The sequence below is a fragment of the Equus caballus genome, chromosome 5 (assembly GCF_041296265.1).
Source record: "Equus caballus isolate H_3958 breed thoroughbred chromosome 5, TB-T2T, whole genome shotgun sequence".
Lineage (NCBI taxonomy): Eukaryota > Metazoa > Chordata > Mammalia > Perissodactyla > Equidae > Equus > Equus caballus.
This window is the reverse complement of record NC_091688.1, coordinates 59,672,383-59,691,067: the sequence shown is the minus strand read 5'-3', so window position 1 is coordinate 59,691,067 and position 18,685 is coordinate 59,672,383. Positions and strand designations below refer to the sequence as shown.

At 35.6% G+C, this 18,685-nt stretch overlaps 1 protein-coding gene across 3 annotated transcripts in view; it reads right to left on the bottom strand.

The window, feature by feature from the left end:
• TRIM33 (tripartite motif containing 33) overlaps nucleotides 1-18,685 on the bottom strand; it is a 116,264-nt gene that overhangs the window by 17,393 nt on the left and 80,186 nt on the right. For all 3 annotated transcript variants that reach the window (XR_011438752.1, XM_023641382.2, XM_023641383.2), the window contains exons 6-12: nucleotides 17,184-17,298; nucleotides 14,940-15,086; nucleotides 14,348-14,465; nucleotides 12,684-12,958; nucleotides 11,937-12,101; nucleotides 8,468-8,671; nucleotides 340-472 (exon numbers count right to left, since the gene is read on the bottom strand). Coding sequence is in view for 2 of the 3 variants with exons in the window: in XM_023641382.2 (XP_023497150.2) it covers nucleotides 340-472; nucleotides 8,468-8,671; nucleotides 11,937-12,101; nucleotides 12,684-12,958; nucleotides 14,348-14,465; nucleotides 14,940-15,086; nucleotides 17,184-17,298 (1,157 nt within the window). In the remaining variant the exon portion in view is untranslated. The remainder of the gene's footprint in view (nucleotides 1-339; nucleotides 473-8,467; nucleotides 8,672-11,936; nucleotides 12,102-12,683; nucleotides 12,959-14,347; nucleotides 14,466-14,939; nucleotides 15,087-17,183; nucleotides 17,299-18,685) is intronic.

Here is an 18,685-nt window from a genome sequence, read left to right as displayed (position 1 = left end):
GTGGGAGGGCCTCATCCAATCAGCTGAAGACCTTAAGAGAAAAGACTGAGGTCCCCAGAGGAAAAAGGAATTTTGCCTCTAGACTCAAGACTACAGTCAACTCTTCCCTGAGTCTCCAGCCTGCCGACCTGCCCTACAGATTTCAGACTTCCCAGCCCTAAGAATCACATGAGCCAATTCCTTAAAATCTCTCTCTCTACACACACACTGACACACACACATTCCTCCTATTGGTTCTGTTTTTCTGGAGAACTCTGACTAATACATATACTGAGAGAGACTTTTTTTTAGAATAAGGAAAAGATAAAAGAAACGAGGCAGAACCTCAGTTGACTTTACCTGATGATCCTGGAGATAGGGCAGAGGGTCCTGGGGAGGGATTCATGGTGCTTGTAGGCTGTGGGGGTAGATGACTGCCTGAGATGTATCTACTTAGTAGATTATCTAAACTACTTGAACCAGCATCTTCCAACTAAAGAGAAAGAAAAGATAAATTTGCTTTGATTAAAGCAGAGAAGTTATTAATTTCATTAGTATAATTGCTTTTATGCTCACAGTTTACTAATAAACAGATTATCCTATATCAAACGGCTTAAATGTTGCTTCCTTAGGCTCCCCTGAGGACCCACATAGTATAAAGTTTATGTGAATAAAGTTATAATTAGTATTATTCAACAAATACCCAGCAGCTCAAGAAAAAAAAACCCAATAATCTGCTAAATCCTTCATGCTCTACTATGACACTAGCTGACACACTCTGACACTTTTGCCTTTTCTCAAAGTTGATGCAGGACCCTGTTTTCCAGCATCCTTGTCCCCAGTCCATCCCTTTATTTCAACATACACAGTCCTGCCAGAATCATTCACCTAAATAGAAATTTAATCATCAATACCTAAACTTTAAAGCTTTGAAAAGTTTTCATATTCAACAGAAACCCCTTAGCCTGAGATATAATGTCCCTTATTACACACAAAAAAAGGGGCAGTCAGTAGGAGAACTGAATCCTTTTCTCACTTATAGGCATAAAGTTAAAGCCAGAGGATCTGGCACTATGACTTTGGGCTGCTTCCCAACTTGAACATCAGTTTCTTATCTTTAAAACATCCCACCTACAATGAAGAACAGTGATGAGGAAATGAGAAAGTGTTTATGTAAGAAATAGTAAACAGATACTCTTTAATTATGAAAATTACCTTAACTAAAATTTTACATTATTTCATATAAGAGACGGTCAAATTGTTCTTATTTAAATAATTCCTAATCTTGATGCTTATCTGCTTATACCCACATTTGCCCCTTTTAATCTCTCCTGCTAGAGACAAGATTACATTTTATGCAGATCTAGTTCTCATTCAAGACAGAAAACTGAACACATACATTCACTTCTTGCTCTCCTTTCCTCTCAAAGTCACAGATTTTCATGGCTATAAACAGGAAAGGATGGCAACAAAGTAGAAACTTTACAGAAAACTACAGATATAAACCAAGGCAGAACCAAGAAGATAGGAAAATGACCAGAATAGAGTAGCTCACAACATATCAGAGGCAAGGGAGGACTCTTCTAAAAAGTAAATAGGTTCAACATCCATTTATGATAAAAACTCTCAACAAAGTGGTACAGATGGAATGTACCTCAACACAATAAAGGCCATACATGACAAGTCCACAGCTAACTCATTCTTAGTGGTAAAAAGTTGAAAGCTTTTCCTCTAAGATCAGGAACAAGACAAGGATGCCTCTCACTTCTACTCAACAAAGTATTGGAATTCCTAGCCAGACCAATTATGCAAGAAAAAGAAATAAAAGGTATCCAAACTGGAAAGGAAGAAGTAAAACTATCACTATTTTTGTTTTTGCTGGTAAAGATTCTCGCTGAGCTAACATCTGTTGCCACTCTTCCTCTTTTTTCCTCCCCAAAGCCCTAGTACATAGTTGTACATTCTAGTTGTAAGTCTTGTAGTTCTCCTATGGGAGACACCACCACAGCATGGCTACTGACAGATGAGTGGTGTGGTTCTGCGCCTGGGAACAGAACCCAGGCCGCTGAAGCAGAGCACGCCAAACTTTAACCACTAGGCCATTAGAGTCAGCTTAAAATTGTGACCATTTGCAGATGACATGATATTATATATAGAAAACACTACAGACACCAATAAAAAACTGTTAGAATAAATGAATTCAGTAAACCTGCAGGATACAAAATCAATATACAAAAATCTGTTGTGTTTCTATATACTAACAAACTATGAGAAAGAGAAATTAAGAAAATTATCCCATTTACAATTTCATCAAAAAGAATAAAATACCTAGGAATAAATTTAACCAAGGAGATGAAAGACCTATACACTAGAAACTATAAGACACTGATGAAAGAAATTGAAGACACAAATAAATGGAGAGATATTCCATGCTCATGAATTAGAAGAATTCATAGTTAAAACGTCTGTATTACCCAAAAATTCATTGATTACAGATTCAATGCAATCCCTATCAAAATTCTAATAGCATTTTTCACAGAAACAGAACAAACAATCCTAAAATTTATACAGAACCACAAAAGACTGTGAACAGCCAAAGCAATCTGAGAAAGAAAGCTGGAAGCATAATGCTCCCTGATTTCAAATTATATTACAAAACTATAGTAATCAAAACAGTACGGTATTGGTATAAAAAAAGACAAGATAGATCAATGAAACAGAACAGACAGTCCAGAAATAAACACACACATATTGGCTCCTTTCTCAATTAATTTAAGACAAAGGAGCCAAGAATACATAGTATGGAAAGCACAGTCTTCAATAAATGGTGTTTGGGAAAAGTGGACAGCCACAGGCAAAAGAATAAAACTGGACCCCTCTTACACCGTAAACAAAAATTAATTCAAAACAAATTAAAGACTTGAATGTAAGACCTGAAACCACAAAATTCCTAGAAGAAAACATAGGCAGTAAGCTCCGTGACATTGGTCTTGGTGACTTTTTTGATCTGACTCCAAAAGCAAAAATAAACAAGTGGGACTACATCAAACTAAAAAGCTTCTGCACAGCAAATGAAACTATCAACAAAATAAAAAGGCAACCTATTGAATGGGAGAAAATATTTGCAAATTATATGTCTGATGGGGGTTAATATCTAAAATATATGAAGAACTCATACAAGTCAATAGCAAAAAAAAATAATCTGATTAAAAAATGAGCAGAGGATCTGAGTAGACATTTTTCCAAAGTAAGACATACAGAAGGCCAACAGGTACACAAAAAGGTGCTCAACATCACGAATCATCAAGGAAATACAAATCAAAATCACAATGAGATTATCACCTCACACCTGTTAGAATGGCTATCATTAAAAAGACAAGAAATAATAAGTGTTGGCGATGATGTGGCGAAAGGGGAATCCTTGTGCACCATTGGTGGGAATGTAAATTGCTGCAGCCACTATGGAAAACAGTATGGAGGTTCCTCAAAAAATTAAAAATATAACTACCATATGACCAGCAATTCCACTAGTGGGTATGTATCCAAAGAAAACAAAAACACTAATTCAAAAAGAGACAGACATCCATATGTTAACTGCAGCATTATTTACAATAGCCAAAATATAAAAACAACCTGTGTCCATCAATGGATGAACGGACAAAGAAAATGTGGTGTACATAAATAAATATACATACATACATAAACACACAATGGAATATCATTCAGCCATAAAAAAGGAAAGAAACCTTGCCATTTGCAACAACATGGACAAATCTCGAGGGCATTATCCTAAGTGAAATAAGTCAGACAAAGACAGACAAATACTGTATGATCTCTCTTACACGTGGGATCTAAAAAGAAAAGAAAAGAAAACAAAAAACCAAGCTCATAGATACAGAGAACCAGATCTATGGTTGTCAGAGGCAGTGGGTGTAAGGTGGGCAAAATGGGCAAAGAGGGTCAAAAAGTACAAAATTCCAGTTATAAATCATGAGGAGGTAATGTACAGCATGGTGACTACAGTCATGTGTCATTTAACGACAGGGGTACATTCCAAGATATGCATCACCAGGCCATTTCATCAATGGGTGAACATCAGGGATGTATGCACACGAACCTCTATGTATAGCCCTACTATACATCTAGGCTTTTTGGTAGTAATCTTACGGGAGCACCGTCATATATGCAGTCTGTCGTTGACTGAAACGTTATTTTGCAGCATATGACCATATAGGTAATAATACTTTATTGCATATTTGAAAGTTGCTAAGAGAGTAAATCTTCAAAGTCCTCATCACAAGAAAAAAAAATTTTTTTAAATTTTTTTATAACTATGTATGGTGATGGATGTTAACTAGACTTATTGTGGTGATTTTGATATGTATACAAACATCGAATCACTATGTTCTACACCTGAAACTAGTATGTTACGTCAATTACACTTCAAAAAAACCAAAAAGGTAAACAGGCCTCTCTCAATAAGTCGTCTTCATTAAAGCCTTTAAAAAACCTCATGTTAAGAGATAGACAGTCTAGTCTCTGAAGGTAAGAGTAGGCTATAGGCTAGCTAGAGGGACAATTAAGGGCTATCAGTAGTTGTCCCTGTTCAGTGGTCACAGCTATTGGCCAAGGATTCACTTATAAGATGTAACTACAGGAGAATCCCTAGCTGCAACTAAAGTCAACTGGGAGATCTGTGAAGAGGGGTAGCTCCTAATGTGGACAACAGATGGAAGCTAGGTTATATCTTACCTAAACATAAAGGAGGAAGAGGGATGATTCAAAACAGACATGAAAGTCCCATATTATCTACTTCCTCTCGCACTCCTTTTATACTCTCCCACCTGCAATTTTTGTCTCTGGCCAGAGAGACAACCTGAAAGCTAGAGGAGTAGACAGATTAGGAAGAGACAAACCAAAAGTACATAAGGGGCTTCCCTGATGCCATACATCCTCAACAACTAGCTGAAGCATTCACCTCCAGGTTTCACTAGACATGGATCAAGAGTCAAAATAAATAAAGTTACAAGTCTAACTGGAAAAATATTAATTCATTATTCATTAAACCATTGGTTTTTGAGCATCCTTGAGAAACTGCATGGATCATGTGTTATACAAATAATTTTCTGTGAATTAAAAGGAAAAAAAAATACACAAAAGAAATACAAATAATTAATGACCCTAAGAAAAGATAACCAACCACACAAATAAATGTAAATGAAATCAGCATTATTTTCACCTATCAGATGATAAAGAGGGAAGAAAAGACTGATTAATTTAGCCTGTGTTGGGAACAGAGTATAGAAATGAGTATTCTATAACATTTAAATTTACATGGACTATCAGAAGCACAGTTTTCCCAAGAGTTCCTAATATCCAGTAGAGTAGAAGATAAATTATTAAGTATGCTATATATGGAAAATTGTTTACAAAGAATTTAATAATCATTAGAACACTACTTCTATTAATTATAATCTAATCTGAACAGAACCTAATATTCATGTATCTATTAAAAAAATATTCAGATTTATCATATAACTGCCCCTAAGGTCAAAATTACTAACATGCATTATCACTATGTTGGAGATGGACAGTAGAGCAAAATAAAAACTAATTCAGGTTGAAAGAATTCTATTTAAATCAACTCCTACTCTGTACTAGATGGCTGTAATAATCAGCATTGAGGTATATCAACAAATATCCAAAATGCCTTTGTATTTGTGTCCTGTTTGCACTGCACAGCTATTGCTACCTTGTCTGCTTCCTGTGAGGCCTCACCCGGGTTTCTTTTTACCATACCATGGAAACTTCAGGATAGGAGAAAAATTGAGGTGATGCTTCAAAAGATGATAGGTTTGCTTCCCTTTCTACTTTTGGTTCATCTGGTTAACTACTTCTCACTGTCATTGTACTTTTGTGAAAACCACTTCTAACTGCTTTTTAAAGTAGGTGACAATAACTTATGTTGTGATGTGGAGAAACTGAAATCCTCATGCAGTGCCGGTGGAAATGTAAAATGGTACAGCCACTGTAGAAAATAGTTAGGCAGTTCTCAAACACTTAAACATACAATACAATTCTGCAATTCCACTCCTAGAAATTTATCAGAGACCTGATAATCTATCTTCATACAAAAACCTGTACATAAATGTTCACAGCAGCATTATTCCTAAAAGCCAAAAGGTGGAAAGTCAAAAGTCTATCAACCGATGAATGGATGAACAAATGTGGTATATGTATACAATAGAAGGTTCAGCCATAAAAAGGAATTAAGTACTGATATATGCTACAACATGGATGGACCTAGAAAACACACTAAGTGAAAGAAGCTAGAAAGAAAAGGCCACATATTGTATAATTCCATTCATATAAAACGTCCAGAATAGGCAAATCCATAGAAACAGATGGTTTCCAGGGGCTGGGAAAGAGAGAAACGGAGAGTGACTATTAATGGGTACAGAATTTCTTTTGGGGTGAGGAAAATGTTCTGGCATTAGATAGTGGTGATTGTTGCACAATCTTGTGAATATATTAAAAACCAATGAATTGTATATGTTTAAAAGTTGAATTTTATGGTATGTGAATTACATCTCAATTTTTACAAGTTGATGCTTTTAATAAATGGATAAACAAAAATAAAGTCAGACAACATGTCTGCAATGAAGAGAAATTCACAGGCAAAGGCATGGATTTTGCTCCCCCTACTTCACTTTAAACAGTTAAAGATGGGGAGGGACACATTCCAGAGTTTCTTGTCTTGATGTTAAAGCTCTTCTAGGCAAGATGACAGGGAAAGTCTAATATGGGCCCGCTCCCCTTTTGATGCCACACTTCTCAAAGATGTGAAGCATCTACACTTCCTCCATCTGGTCTACGTAAGAACGTACTGAACCAAGGTCAGAGTAGCCCTAGTAAATTATGCTAAGTTTGATATTAGCAACCTTCCTTCTCCCTTTGAAACTTTAAGAACTGAAACCAAGTCTTGTTTATCTTTTTATCCTCAATGCCCAAGGACTTTAGCAGACAGTAAGTGCTTAATAAAACTTGAATGACTCCTTTAACACTGTACATACCTCTCTCTGGTTCCCCAAAGCCTCTCAATACTATACCTTTCCAGGCCTACAACCACAAAACTACCTCTCCGCTATCTCTACAGATAGTGGGGAGAGAACTGGACTTGTAATCAGGACTCTGGGTTTTGAATTCCAACTTTTCCATCTACTGGGTGACTCTGAGAAAGTCACTAATCTCTCTTACTCTCATTCATAAAATAGGGATATTACATACCATATGAGATGATGTCAAGCATTTAATTGATATACTGCCTGTGACAGTGCTTTGTAAATAAGCTTACAAATTAGAAATTTTATTTTTATAGATATATTTCAAAATTTTCCATTCTATATACAGTCATGTGTCACTTAACAATGGGGATAGTTCTGAGAAACGCACTGTCAAGAGATTTCATCGTTGTGTGATCAGAGCATACCTATACAAACCAAGATGGTATAGCTTACTACACACCTAGGCTATATGGTACTAATCTTCCGGGACCACGTCATACATATGGTCCATCATTGACATTAACATCACAGTGACTGTAGCCCAGTACTCTCAGCACCAATACAACTATCATTCACTTAGCCAAAAAAGAGCTCTCCTAATATCAGGGAAGCAATCAGATTAAGAGAATTCACAATGACTTAGTGATTTTGAAACAATTTTAAGTTATAGAAACATCCTTTAACACTAACTCTTATAAATCCATTAAATACATAAAAATGTTAGACTGCAGCTATAGAGAGAGTCAGGGGTCCTAATGACTTAGTTTCACTGCTCCTTGCTCCCATGGTGACCCGTGACTCTGAATAACTCATACAACACATGAGAAGATGAAGGAGTATAGGCTTCAAAAGTTATATTTACATTTAAAAATAAAATGCTTTTAATTCAAATAAATTAATGAAATTCCAAAAGACATTGAAAGATATTTTTCCACAGGGAAATGTTACAGGTGAAAGGGACAAGATGCCTCAGAGGCCCCTCACATTCCATCTTCTATTCCTCACTATTACTTCCTCTCTCAGTATACATACCAACATGCCTGATATCTAGACCTTCCAACCACTTCCTTTTTCAGTCCAACCCGTTTGCAAAGGGGTTAGCTATCCCTTATGGACCTAACAGAGGACTGACAAAGATCTGACCACATTTTGGTCCTGTTGTCATCTCTGGATCCAAATTCACATCAAGAGTGCTTCATCTAATACAAGGTTTGCCTGCTGGCAGGTGGTAGAAAGATTAGCAAAGCTGAAGCCCTATAACTTGAAAATACTGAGGAGTTCCAGTTTTAGTACAGATAACTTTTTACAATTCAAATATTTATACTCTGCTCTTCGGAAATTTCAAAAACACGTTGCTCGTGAATTTTAAAAAACAGCCTAATTAACACAAGGTTTTAAATCTCTCATTCAACTTAAATACAAACCTGTATGGGTGGAATATCTGGCAGCGACGGAAGGTTTTCTGGATTGGTAACTGAGGGGATTAGCTCTATTGCTGTAACAGATGGGCTGGTGGGACCTCGATTTGCATTTGCCATAGTAGCTGTAGTAGGGCTGGTTGGATTGATTGTGGTGTTGTTGTGCATCGACACAACAGGAAAGGGTCCAGCATGCCCTGGGTTTGAGTGCTGTTAGGAAAGAAGGTGTTATCATTAACATCTTGACCTGTCAGGATATCCTAACATGAACTATACCTTGACAACAATTTTTAGTTTATGAAGGATACACAAGTGTTTGATATCTGTGGCTGGGAAATCAAGAAGCAGCCCCTTTCAAAGTAATATAGGAAAAGAATAATAATTCAAACTTAGCCTTTTCATTTTTTATTGACTGACTGTATAGGATTTAGGAAAAAAGAGGCTTGCCAATAATTTTCAACCTATCAGCCTGGTGATATAATCTTATTTCAGAACAAAGATATATATAAATAAATGATCTGGAAGCTCCCAAGTTTTCAAACATCAGGAAAGCCACTGTTCTATCCATATTCCTCTTTGACTCTTCTGTCTTTTTTGAAAATAGAAATAATTGTGTAATTGATATTGTAGGAAGAACAATGAATTTACAAATGGAAACATGACATCAATCCCTGACTCTAATATTGTATGACTTTAGGCAAATCACATAATCTCAGAAATCAGAAATGTGGATAATGATATCTCACCTGTGTCACTGTGAGGGCTGTTATGAGGATCATTTAAGATAACACAGATGAAAACCTTTGGGAAATAAATTACTAAACACATATGAAGAAATCATTTGAAATATTTAAAAATTAAAAATTCTAACATTTGGAGCCAGCCCCATGGCCGAATGGTTAGGTTCACGTACTCTGCTTCTGCAGCTGGGGGTTTCGCCGGTTTGGATCCTGGGCGCCAACATGGCACTGCTCATCAGGCCATGATGGGGGGATGTCCCACATAGCACAACCAGAGGCACTCACAACTAGAATCTACAACTATGTAGTGGGGTGCTTTGGAGAGAAAAAAAAAAAAATCTAACATTCAATGATTTCTCTAGGGACCCTTAAGTCTAAACACAATGTTCTGAGATGGTTGGTTAGTCTGATTCTGTAGCTTCCACACTCTTCTAAAGGGTGTACTTACCCCCGGTAATCCCTGAAGGCTTTCCATGCGCTATGGTGTACACAGGTATGTGAACACTTTTAAGGAAATTAATGTCCAGATCCTCAACCTTCATATGTACTCTTTAGTAAAGAAAACCTCATTTACCTGAGACTGTGCCAGGTGCTCCTTTTCTACTACTCTTTTGCAATTGCCCTTCTCCCACAAAAACAAGCACACCTCTGACCCACTCCTAACCTTATTTTAGCATATTGCCCCAGGGTGAAAAAACTCCTGGACAGACAAGCAAAGGTACAATTGGAAATAAAGTTGTTGAGAAAGTAACTGGCTCCAAAAACTGGGTAACAAATGTTTGAGTGGGTTTTGATACCTGATGATCAACAAAAATAAAGACCTAAAGAAGCTATCATCTAATATCTTTATAAGAGTTTTGGTAGCTCATTGTGAGTTTCAGCTTACAACCTAGAAAAAGTTCAATGAATTGAGGAAAATTCTTTTAATTTCCAGATAAATATTTTTGTGAACAAGTTCCCTGAGCATCACACGAAAACAAAAACCAAAAGAACTAGTAATAAAAATTGATGAATTCTGAGTTACTCTAACAAGAAGTAACAAACATACATAAGTAGGAAGTGAAAAAAGCCTCCATCTATCTCATAAACAAATGTATACTAAAAGAATTTTACTTTAGATGTGTCCTAATATTCTTAAATCCATAAATATATTTATGTGTTTAAACAATTACACAGGAATAATTGTAATGATAATTCGATCCAAAGAAAAAGTTCTAAAGCTTAATGATAGCTTTACCGTCACTAGAAATTTAAAACTTTTTAAATTAAAATAGACATTTTTCCTGGAGAAAGTTGCAATAGACTATCTATATGTCTATTAAACATAAATATATTTAGATAAAATTTTGTAGAGGAAGTAGAAGGGAAAATTCAAGTCCAAAGAGAAAAGGGAGTATGAAATTTTGACTTTCAAAAGAGAGCTTGCTATGGTATTTGGGATTCCAGTGGATTCGTTCACAACAGTGATGTAAGTGCTTTACTTTATAACATCAATATTTACAACATGCCAGAAAGTATGTCTTTTGCAACTACTTAAACTTATAATGGAACTTTTAAATGTCAACCTTCAAATGTAAGAGAGTGTATTTTTGAAAAGTCTTTCCAGAGGTACTTGAGCCAAAAAGCTGAAGAACTACTGCTCCGGGACAGTGTTTGTACAACTTTAGCATGCAGACTGATCTCAGATAGTTAGTAGAAGTTTTATAAATGCCTGAGTACTCCCCTCCTGGAAACACTGATTCAGTGGATATGGCTTAGAATCTATTTCTGACAAGGCCCCTCAGTCATTCTGATGGTCTTTAAAGCATGCTTTGAGAAACATCACTCTAACCGTCATAAAATGAACTTTATTACTTTATAACTAGAAACCCATGTAAAAGCAGCCTCATTTTATAATCATTAAATCCTATACAAATATAGTCTACTGTTCAAGCAAAGATTAGGAAAAATGTTTCTAAATACACTTTTTGCGTGTGAGGAAGACTGGCCCTGAGCTCACATCTGATGCCAATCTTCCTCTTTTTGCTTGAGGAAGACTGTCCCTGAGCTAACCTCTGTGCCAACCTTCCTCTATTTTCTATGTGGGATGCCTCCACAGTGTGGCTTGATGAGCAGTGTGCAGGTCCACACCTGGGATCCAAACCCACGAAACCCAGACCACCAAAGCAGGGCACATGAACTTAACCACTATGCCACTAGGCCAGCCCCTAAATATACTTATCTTTAAGAATAGGCATGTCTATATCCCAAAAAGAACAATACTGAGTAGAGAGAAGCCAAAAATAAATAAATAAATAATAATAATAAAATTACATATAGGATAGTTCTATTGTTCTCAAAGTCCTTTTTATACGTACTAGGTTCAAAATGCTGCATTAAAAGATCAGAGGAACAATTTCAGGAAACTAAGGTTTTAATCTTGATTTTACCATTATTCTCTTGTGACTGTGGGTAAATGACAAGCCCCTTTGTTTTTCACTTCTGTAAAATGAATTGGTTGGACTAGATCAGGGGTTCTCAACCCATAGTACATAATGGGTTTATAGGATCAAAAAAGCTCCTAAAATTGAATACAAAATTTTATACGTATGTGTACTTTTCTGGAGCAAGAAGATAGACAGCATTAATCAATTCCCAAAGGTATCAATGACCCACCCCCCACCAACTGATTAAGAAAAATGGTGTCTTTTAGTTTTAAAATTGTATGATTCTTACAAATGTAACTCTAGGCATACTTGTCTTTGGAGGTGTGGCTGCATCATGGAATACTGAGGGCCGCTGTGCCTGGGTATCCCTGGTATTCGGGCAGCATTCTGAGCCAATCTCATCTGATGGGCTTGGAAAGCTCCACAGTTCATGTTGCTTCTTTGCATTGTTTGCACACTGATCAATCTTGGAGGCTACAAAAGGTAGAAATTGCATTTGTATAATTTTTAAATAAATTTATCTTTCAATTATAAAATGTTATGGTAAAAATAATTCAGTCAGGATAGAGGGGCATAAAGTAAAAAGTGTACATTAATCTCATCTCTAGCCCCAGCCCCTTCTCTCAGTATATGCGTGTGTTTAAAGCATATCAATATTAACTTACCCAACCTTGGATTAATAGTTTTGATTTGGATGGGGGAGGGGAAAGCAGGAGAGAGACAGAGATGGGAATGATTTGAACAAATGCCTAAAGAACATAGCAGACAATCTGCTTCTTTGGTCCAAAACCATAGGTGGAAAACAAAAAATATCTGGGATGGAGGGATAAAAACTTGTGTACCTCCAGAGTACTAGTGAGTTAATTTTGTTTCCCATGGTAAGTATTTACTTATTGCCCCTTCCTCACATCTCCCCCACATCCCTGCCATACCCAGAGCAAATTTAAACTCTGACCTTTGAGCTCTGTCCCTGCTAGCAACTGAAATGTGTAACTCATCTACATAGGACAGAGGTCTTAATAATTTATATCAATACTATAGTGATATAATACTCACCTGTTGTTGTAACATCTGAGGGGCCGCTTGTCTAGTGTGCTGCTGTGTTGCTGTCGTTGTCGTTGGCGCAGGTGCAGGTGGTTGCTGCATCCTCATTTGTTGCAACTGCTGATGTTTCTGTGCATACACTTGCTGTTGCATGTGCTGGAGTCGAAGCTGTGCTAAGTTAATCTGTCCAGGGGTTTTACTAATGTGGTTTGTCCCTGGAGGCACTTGCCCAACTACAACATTAGGAGTATAACCAGGAGCTGGCTTACTCTCTATTACTAGATTACCTGAAGGATTTAAAAAATGAGAATAATTTGCATATAATCGACTAAATCATCTACTTTGTGGGTTAATCACTATCTTTTCCTCTTTCCTCTGACAACTATTATCACTCCAAGCTTCCAGCAGGGATGGGAGCTAGGTTTAAAGATGATGAAGATCAGAAACCTAATATAGTCCAAAGAACAACCGACTTTTGATTATTCAGAACAACATATTATCTGCCCGTATTCTTTATTTACACATGTGTACAGAAAACTAAAGAGCTGAAAGAAATATTACAAAAGGCCAATCCAGTCAGTCTAAATCAATTCTCCCCTGACAAGATCCAAGGATACTCAAACTGCTAACACTGATTCTATCTTCCTTAGAATTGCCAAAATGTGCAGGGCAGAGTACTACATTGCTACAAAACTGTCTTCTGTGGAAATGCTGAACGTTTTAAACCACTTATGTCCTTAGAAATGACAATTTTCCTTGCTTCTCACAGAGCCTAGTGCTTTCTAGAAATAGAAGGCAAATTTTAGGAAGGTTTGATCAAAGGTAGAGTTGGCAAGCTTTTCCTGTAATAAGGCAGGTATTTTAGCTTTGATGCCACATAAAATTTGTCATATCTTCTTTGGTTTTTGTTTTTACAACCCTTTAAAATGTGAAAACGAAAGTTAGCTATCATGCCTCACAAAAAGTTTGCCAATGTCTGATCTTAGAATGTAGCCAAATTTGAATATACAAAAAGATTACTTTTTGTACAGAAGGCCATCCACCTCTGGTTTTACAACTTCCAACGTTGAGGACCTGACTACTTTGAAAGTGAGTTTACTTAATCTGTAGACAGCTCTCATTGTTGGGAAGTTTTTGGAGTTTGGTTTTGTTTAAAATTGAGCTGTCTGTCTGTCTCTCTGTAACTTCAACCTGTAGTCCTTAGGTCCACACTGTGGAGTAACAAAAGCAAAGTCCATTTCTCTTCCTTATTAAAAGAGCTACTCTTAGTTTTCAACCATTCCTCAGGACATGACTTTCAGATAAATCAGCATACTGGAGGTCCTCCTCTAGTGGACAATTTGGTACAATTAATATACAGACTACTAAGCATCTGAGAAATTCTTCCAGAGAATTAAGACCCGAATGCTAAGATTTTGATTAAAAACAGTATCAATTTTTTAAAATGTAGGGGGAAAGTTAGAAATAATACACATTTTTTCAAAATTTATAGAGGAGACTCTCAACATTCTTAAAGATGTAATGAACATAGCTCAAGTGAGTTTCCAATGAAGAACATATTTTCTAAGAAGTTTATGTTAGAGTGAAGTTAAAAAACTTTATCTAAAATTTGCTTTAGATGCTTTCTCTCTTATTCAGTGTTCCAAGTTATATTCATAAAACTAATTATTTCTCACCTATATTGACTACATTCTTTGCCCAGAAGGTGGGATCACAATGGAAACGTATTGCTCCATTAGCAGCAGGGGCAGGATCACACCGTGCTTTCAAAATATGGCGCAATTGAAAAGTAATCTTAAAGGGAAAAAATTCACATTAGTCTTAAAATTAAGTATCACTTGAGAAAACATACAATATAAAGACATAAAAGCTCATGTAGCCCCACAGTGTCAGTCTCAGATGAGACAGTATCAGTGTTTAAAAGACTATCTCTAACAGCAATCCAATGCACACGCTTGAATTTCTGCCATTTCTGGTCATTGACTGCATTATGATAGTAGATATCTTCAAAAGAGTAAACACCATATGATTCCATTTATATGAAATTCTAGAAAATGACAGAAATCAGACTAATGATTACCTAAGGCCAAGGGTAGAGTGGAACAATTAACCTTCTGTGGGTGATGGAAATGGTCTCTATCTTGATGTGGTGTGGTTACATTTGACAAAATTCAAAACCTACACTTTAAACAGGTGCAGTTCACTGAATGTAAACAGTATCTTAATAAAGTCAATTTAAAGAAAAAATAAAGATACTACGTATCTCACCAGTCGTTTGCTGTACAGTAGTGCTGTGCTGCTACCACTCGCAATCGCCCAATTTGTAAAGTTCATAACGTGCTTCACCTGCCGGGAAAGGCCTGTGATGTCATTCTGCTGCTGGAGTAACTTCATCTGTCTTTCTTTTGTGACATTCTGCAACAGAACAAGAGGCTCACTGAAGAATTCTATATGAAAAAAATCAACTCATTTCTAACACAAATGAACACAATACCTAAATTTCTTTTTAAAAACGGATAAATTGACATGCTTCTCATTATTTAATGAGCCTAATATCAAAGGAAAAGTCACTAACAAAAGTAGAACTAAAACTTAGTTCTCTAGGCTAAAAAGGACATTCCAGATACAGAAACAATGTTAGCTGATGTCTCTTTTTTCCTTCAGAAGATGAAAGGTCTTTGTTAAAATAGTGTCTTTTTATTAGGTTAATGCAATATATAGAGTCTATGGCATAATGAGCTAACCTTCAGGAATAATTTTAAATAATCTTAACTCACTACACTTTCAGGCCAAAGAAACTTTTGTGTTACCAGTGCCACCTACTGGTGTGGCAGGAGGCTGAAGTTAAACTCTCTTCTTTTAAACACTTAACACAAAATGAGAAAGATGAATCCCAGAGTTCTAAGAATACAGCTAGGGAATCTTTTCAGATGACAAAACTTCATAAAGAACAAGGGAGTAAGTAAGGGTTGAAGGAAAGACCAATGTGGGGGAAATGCTACACAGGAAAAATAAACTGCCTTCTAGAAACTAAAACTCCCAGAAAGGATAGTCTTGTGTACCTTGATATTCAGCATACCAAACAACCAATCTACTTAGTTCTTAATCACTTTCTTACAAAAATGACTCAGTTTGGTTTACCGGACAATTTTTTCCCTAACAAAAAAAGTTGCTCATTTTATAAAAATGTAAATCAATAGATAAAAGTATTCAACTGACAGAAGTTTGACTTACAACCTCCCTGGAAATCATCCCTTTTATAAAGCTTAGGAAAATCTCTATATTACAAAGTTTAGGAACATATTACACTAGAAAACATTTAGTTAAATTATCAGCATGTTAGGAGCATGTGACAGATTCATTACTAGATAGTTATGTATAGTTTAGCACTAAGGGGCTTTTAATTCAAAAGTTCTTGAAATGGTTTAAGAGCATTATTTAAGACCTACAGTTAAAAAGTGTTAAAAGGTATCAAAAACAGTTGCTGCTAAATGCTCTTCATTCACACCATCGTTTTGAAAACAAAAATCTATTAGGGTTAAATGCAACTGGCTGGCTATACAACAGGAAAGAGACCTCCAACTTTAACGATATGTATAAGAGTACTTTAATCTCACAATTGTGTCTCATGGAAAGATTTCTGACAAAATTGTGTCTTTACGGAAAGACAGATTTCAAAAGACAGAAATTCAGAAATAACACCCAACTCACATAATTTCCTTCTTTTGTATGTAACTATGCATCTAATATTTCTACAATGTTCTATGAAGGAACAGAACAGAAAACATCTGCTACAGAAAATTTGAGGTTAATAATAATGGAAGTTAAATAATCAAATACACAGTTTAAATTCTTACTACTCAGTGGTGCAGAAAACATAATCCCATATCATCTAAACCTAATTAAGACCACAAAATTTTGAGAACCAATCAACTGTGGACAGGAGAGATGAATTTTTGATTAAAACTTAATGTGGATTTCACAAATTGGATTTGCATCTACATATTAATCTAAAAATACGCAACACAAAGACCTAATACAATAAAATTATTACTAAGTTCAAAAGTTTATAAATTTCAAAATGAGTAGCATTTTTAGCAAAACTATGGAATATTTCAAAAATAAAGTGGAACACAGAACTGACTCAAGCAGAATCCCAATACACATTCATAAATAAAAGTTAAATTGAGGCCCTATCTTGAGGGGGAGGGCAAAATGTGGCAGGGTGGCTTTGTCTTCATTTATATCCCATTTTAGTAATAATTCTTCCTTTCTTAAAAGGACAACACTATCTCCTAATTTACACAGCCAAAATCAGTGTTATTAAATTGGGCTGCAAAGTAACTAACTCGAAAAAAAGGTCTACTTTCTGATAGAAAATGAACAAAATTTTTTTAAATTTACTTATTTCCATACCCCGCCCCATCAATCTAAAAGAGCTATCAATAAACATTAAAAACAGCTAAAGAGCAAGAGAAGCAATTTTTGTTTTACTTTGTCTTTGAACCGTACCTCTAGCTGCTGTAACAGAGATTTTCCTTTCTTATTAATTTCATTGATAAGGGTGAAAATGGCCACTTTAATTTCCTGTTCTACTCGTTTGTTAGTCTCATTTACTTCTTTTATCCTGAATAAGAGAAATGCATCATTAGGTTACCAACTTATCCTATGTCTCTGAATCATCAACTGTTACAGAAATTCATCCAACTGGGCACTTAACCGAGAAACTAAAGTTCAACTTGTGTCAAAATGTACCATTTTATGTTTCGGTAGACCCAACCACTCAATTTGGTCCAGACAAGTTATGTATATAGACAAAGAATGGATTAAATATCTCGTAATTTTAAATTGAGTTCATAATGGATTAAATATCTGATAATTTTAAATTAAGTTCATAAAGGCTGGTTTATTAATCTGGATGGCAATCTCATTTAGTTCCTATAATGTGAATGTGATAGACAAATATCTGACATCAACAATTGCTGGTTATTGTCAAATCTGGCACACTGGTTGTATTTAATCTTAATGCTTTTCAAGAACAAGGTGCAAAAGAACAATGTTGCGACCAATAATTATCTTTTGAAATAGTAGGAATTAAACTTAGAAGGGTTTATTTTCACTTATAAGTTAACCACTTCAAATGGGGGTTCTGATATACGACTTCCATAGATTCTTCCCAAAATAATTTCCTATTGTATACAGTTCAGAGCATAAAACATTTTCAATCCATTTTTTAAAATAGCTGTCATGTGTTTGACAAATAGGTATAAACTCCCATTGTGGCTATGAAAGTTTTGGTTGCAAATATGATACAGGTGATACCTTGCTATCTACAAAACAGGAAGGAGAGAATCCAAACAACGCAAATATATAAAATGTTAACAAACAACCATAAGAAGGTAGCCCACATTTTACTTCGGTACAAACTATAACTCGCATTTTTCAACCCCTAGATGGCCTCTCATTTGCCAAATTCAAATTTGAGTAACTTTAATACACTGAGCCATAATAACGTAGTTTTCCCTCCTATGTGTGTACATCAGTGCTTGTTTGGGCACTTATTTGAAAATTTTATTCAATTCTGTCCTTATTAAAGTGAGTGGAAGACACTTTTTAAAAATGAGAGTGCTGACTACTAGTAATAAGAAATATAGGACTCAAACTTAAAATGATTCAGTCAAAGACTGAAATCATTAAGCATGCTGAAAGCAGAGAACAATCAGACTCTCACTGGATTTAAGCATGTCTACTCTATGTTCATTTGTGAAGGGGAAAAAAATGAATGTACATTAAAAAATAGAGACAGATCAAAGAACGTGTCTAAAAGGGGGAGTATCCTTAGAGATTTTAACACTTTTTTTTAAAGCTTTCTTAAGATGACATCATTAATTTCCCCAACCCTTTGCCATCTTATAACACACAAACCTCTTGTTCCACTTCTCTACAGATTCAGGAACATACATACAAAATACGTACACAATATAAAATATGTACAAAACCTATGTACAAAAATA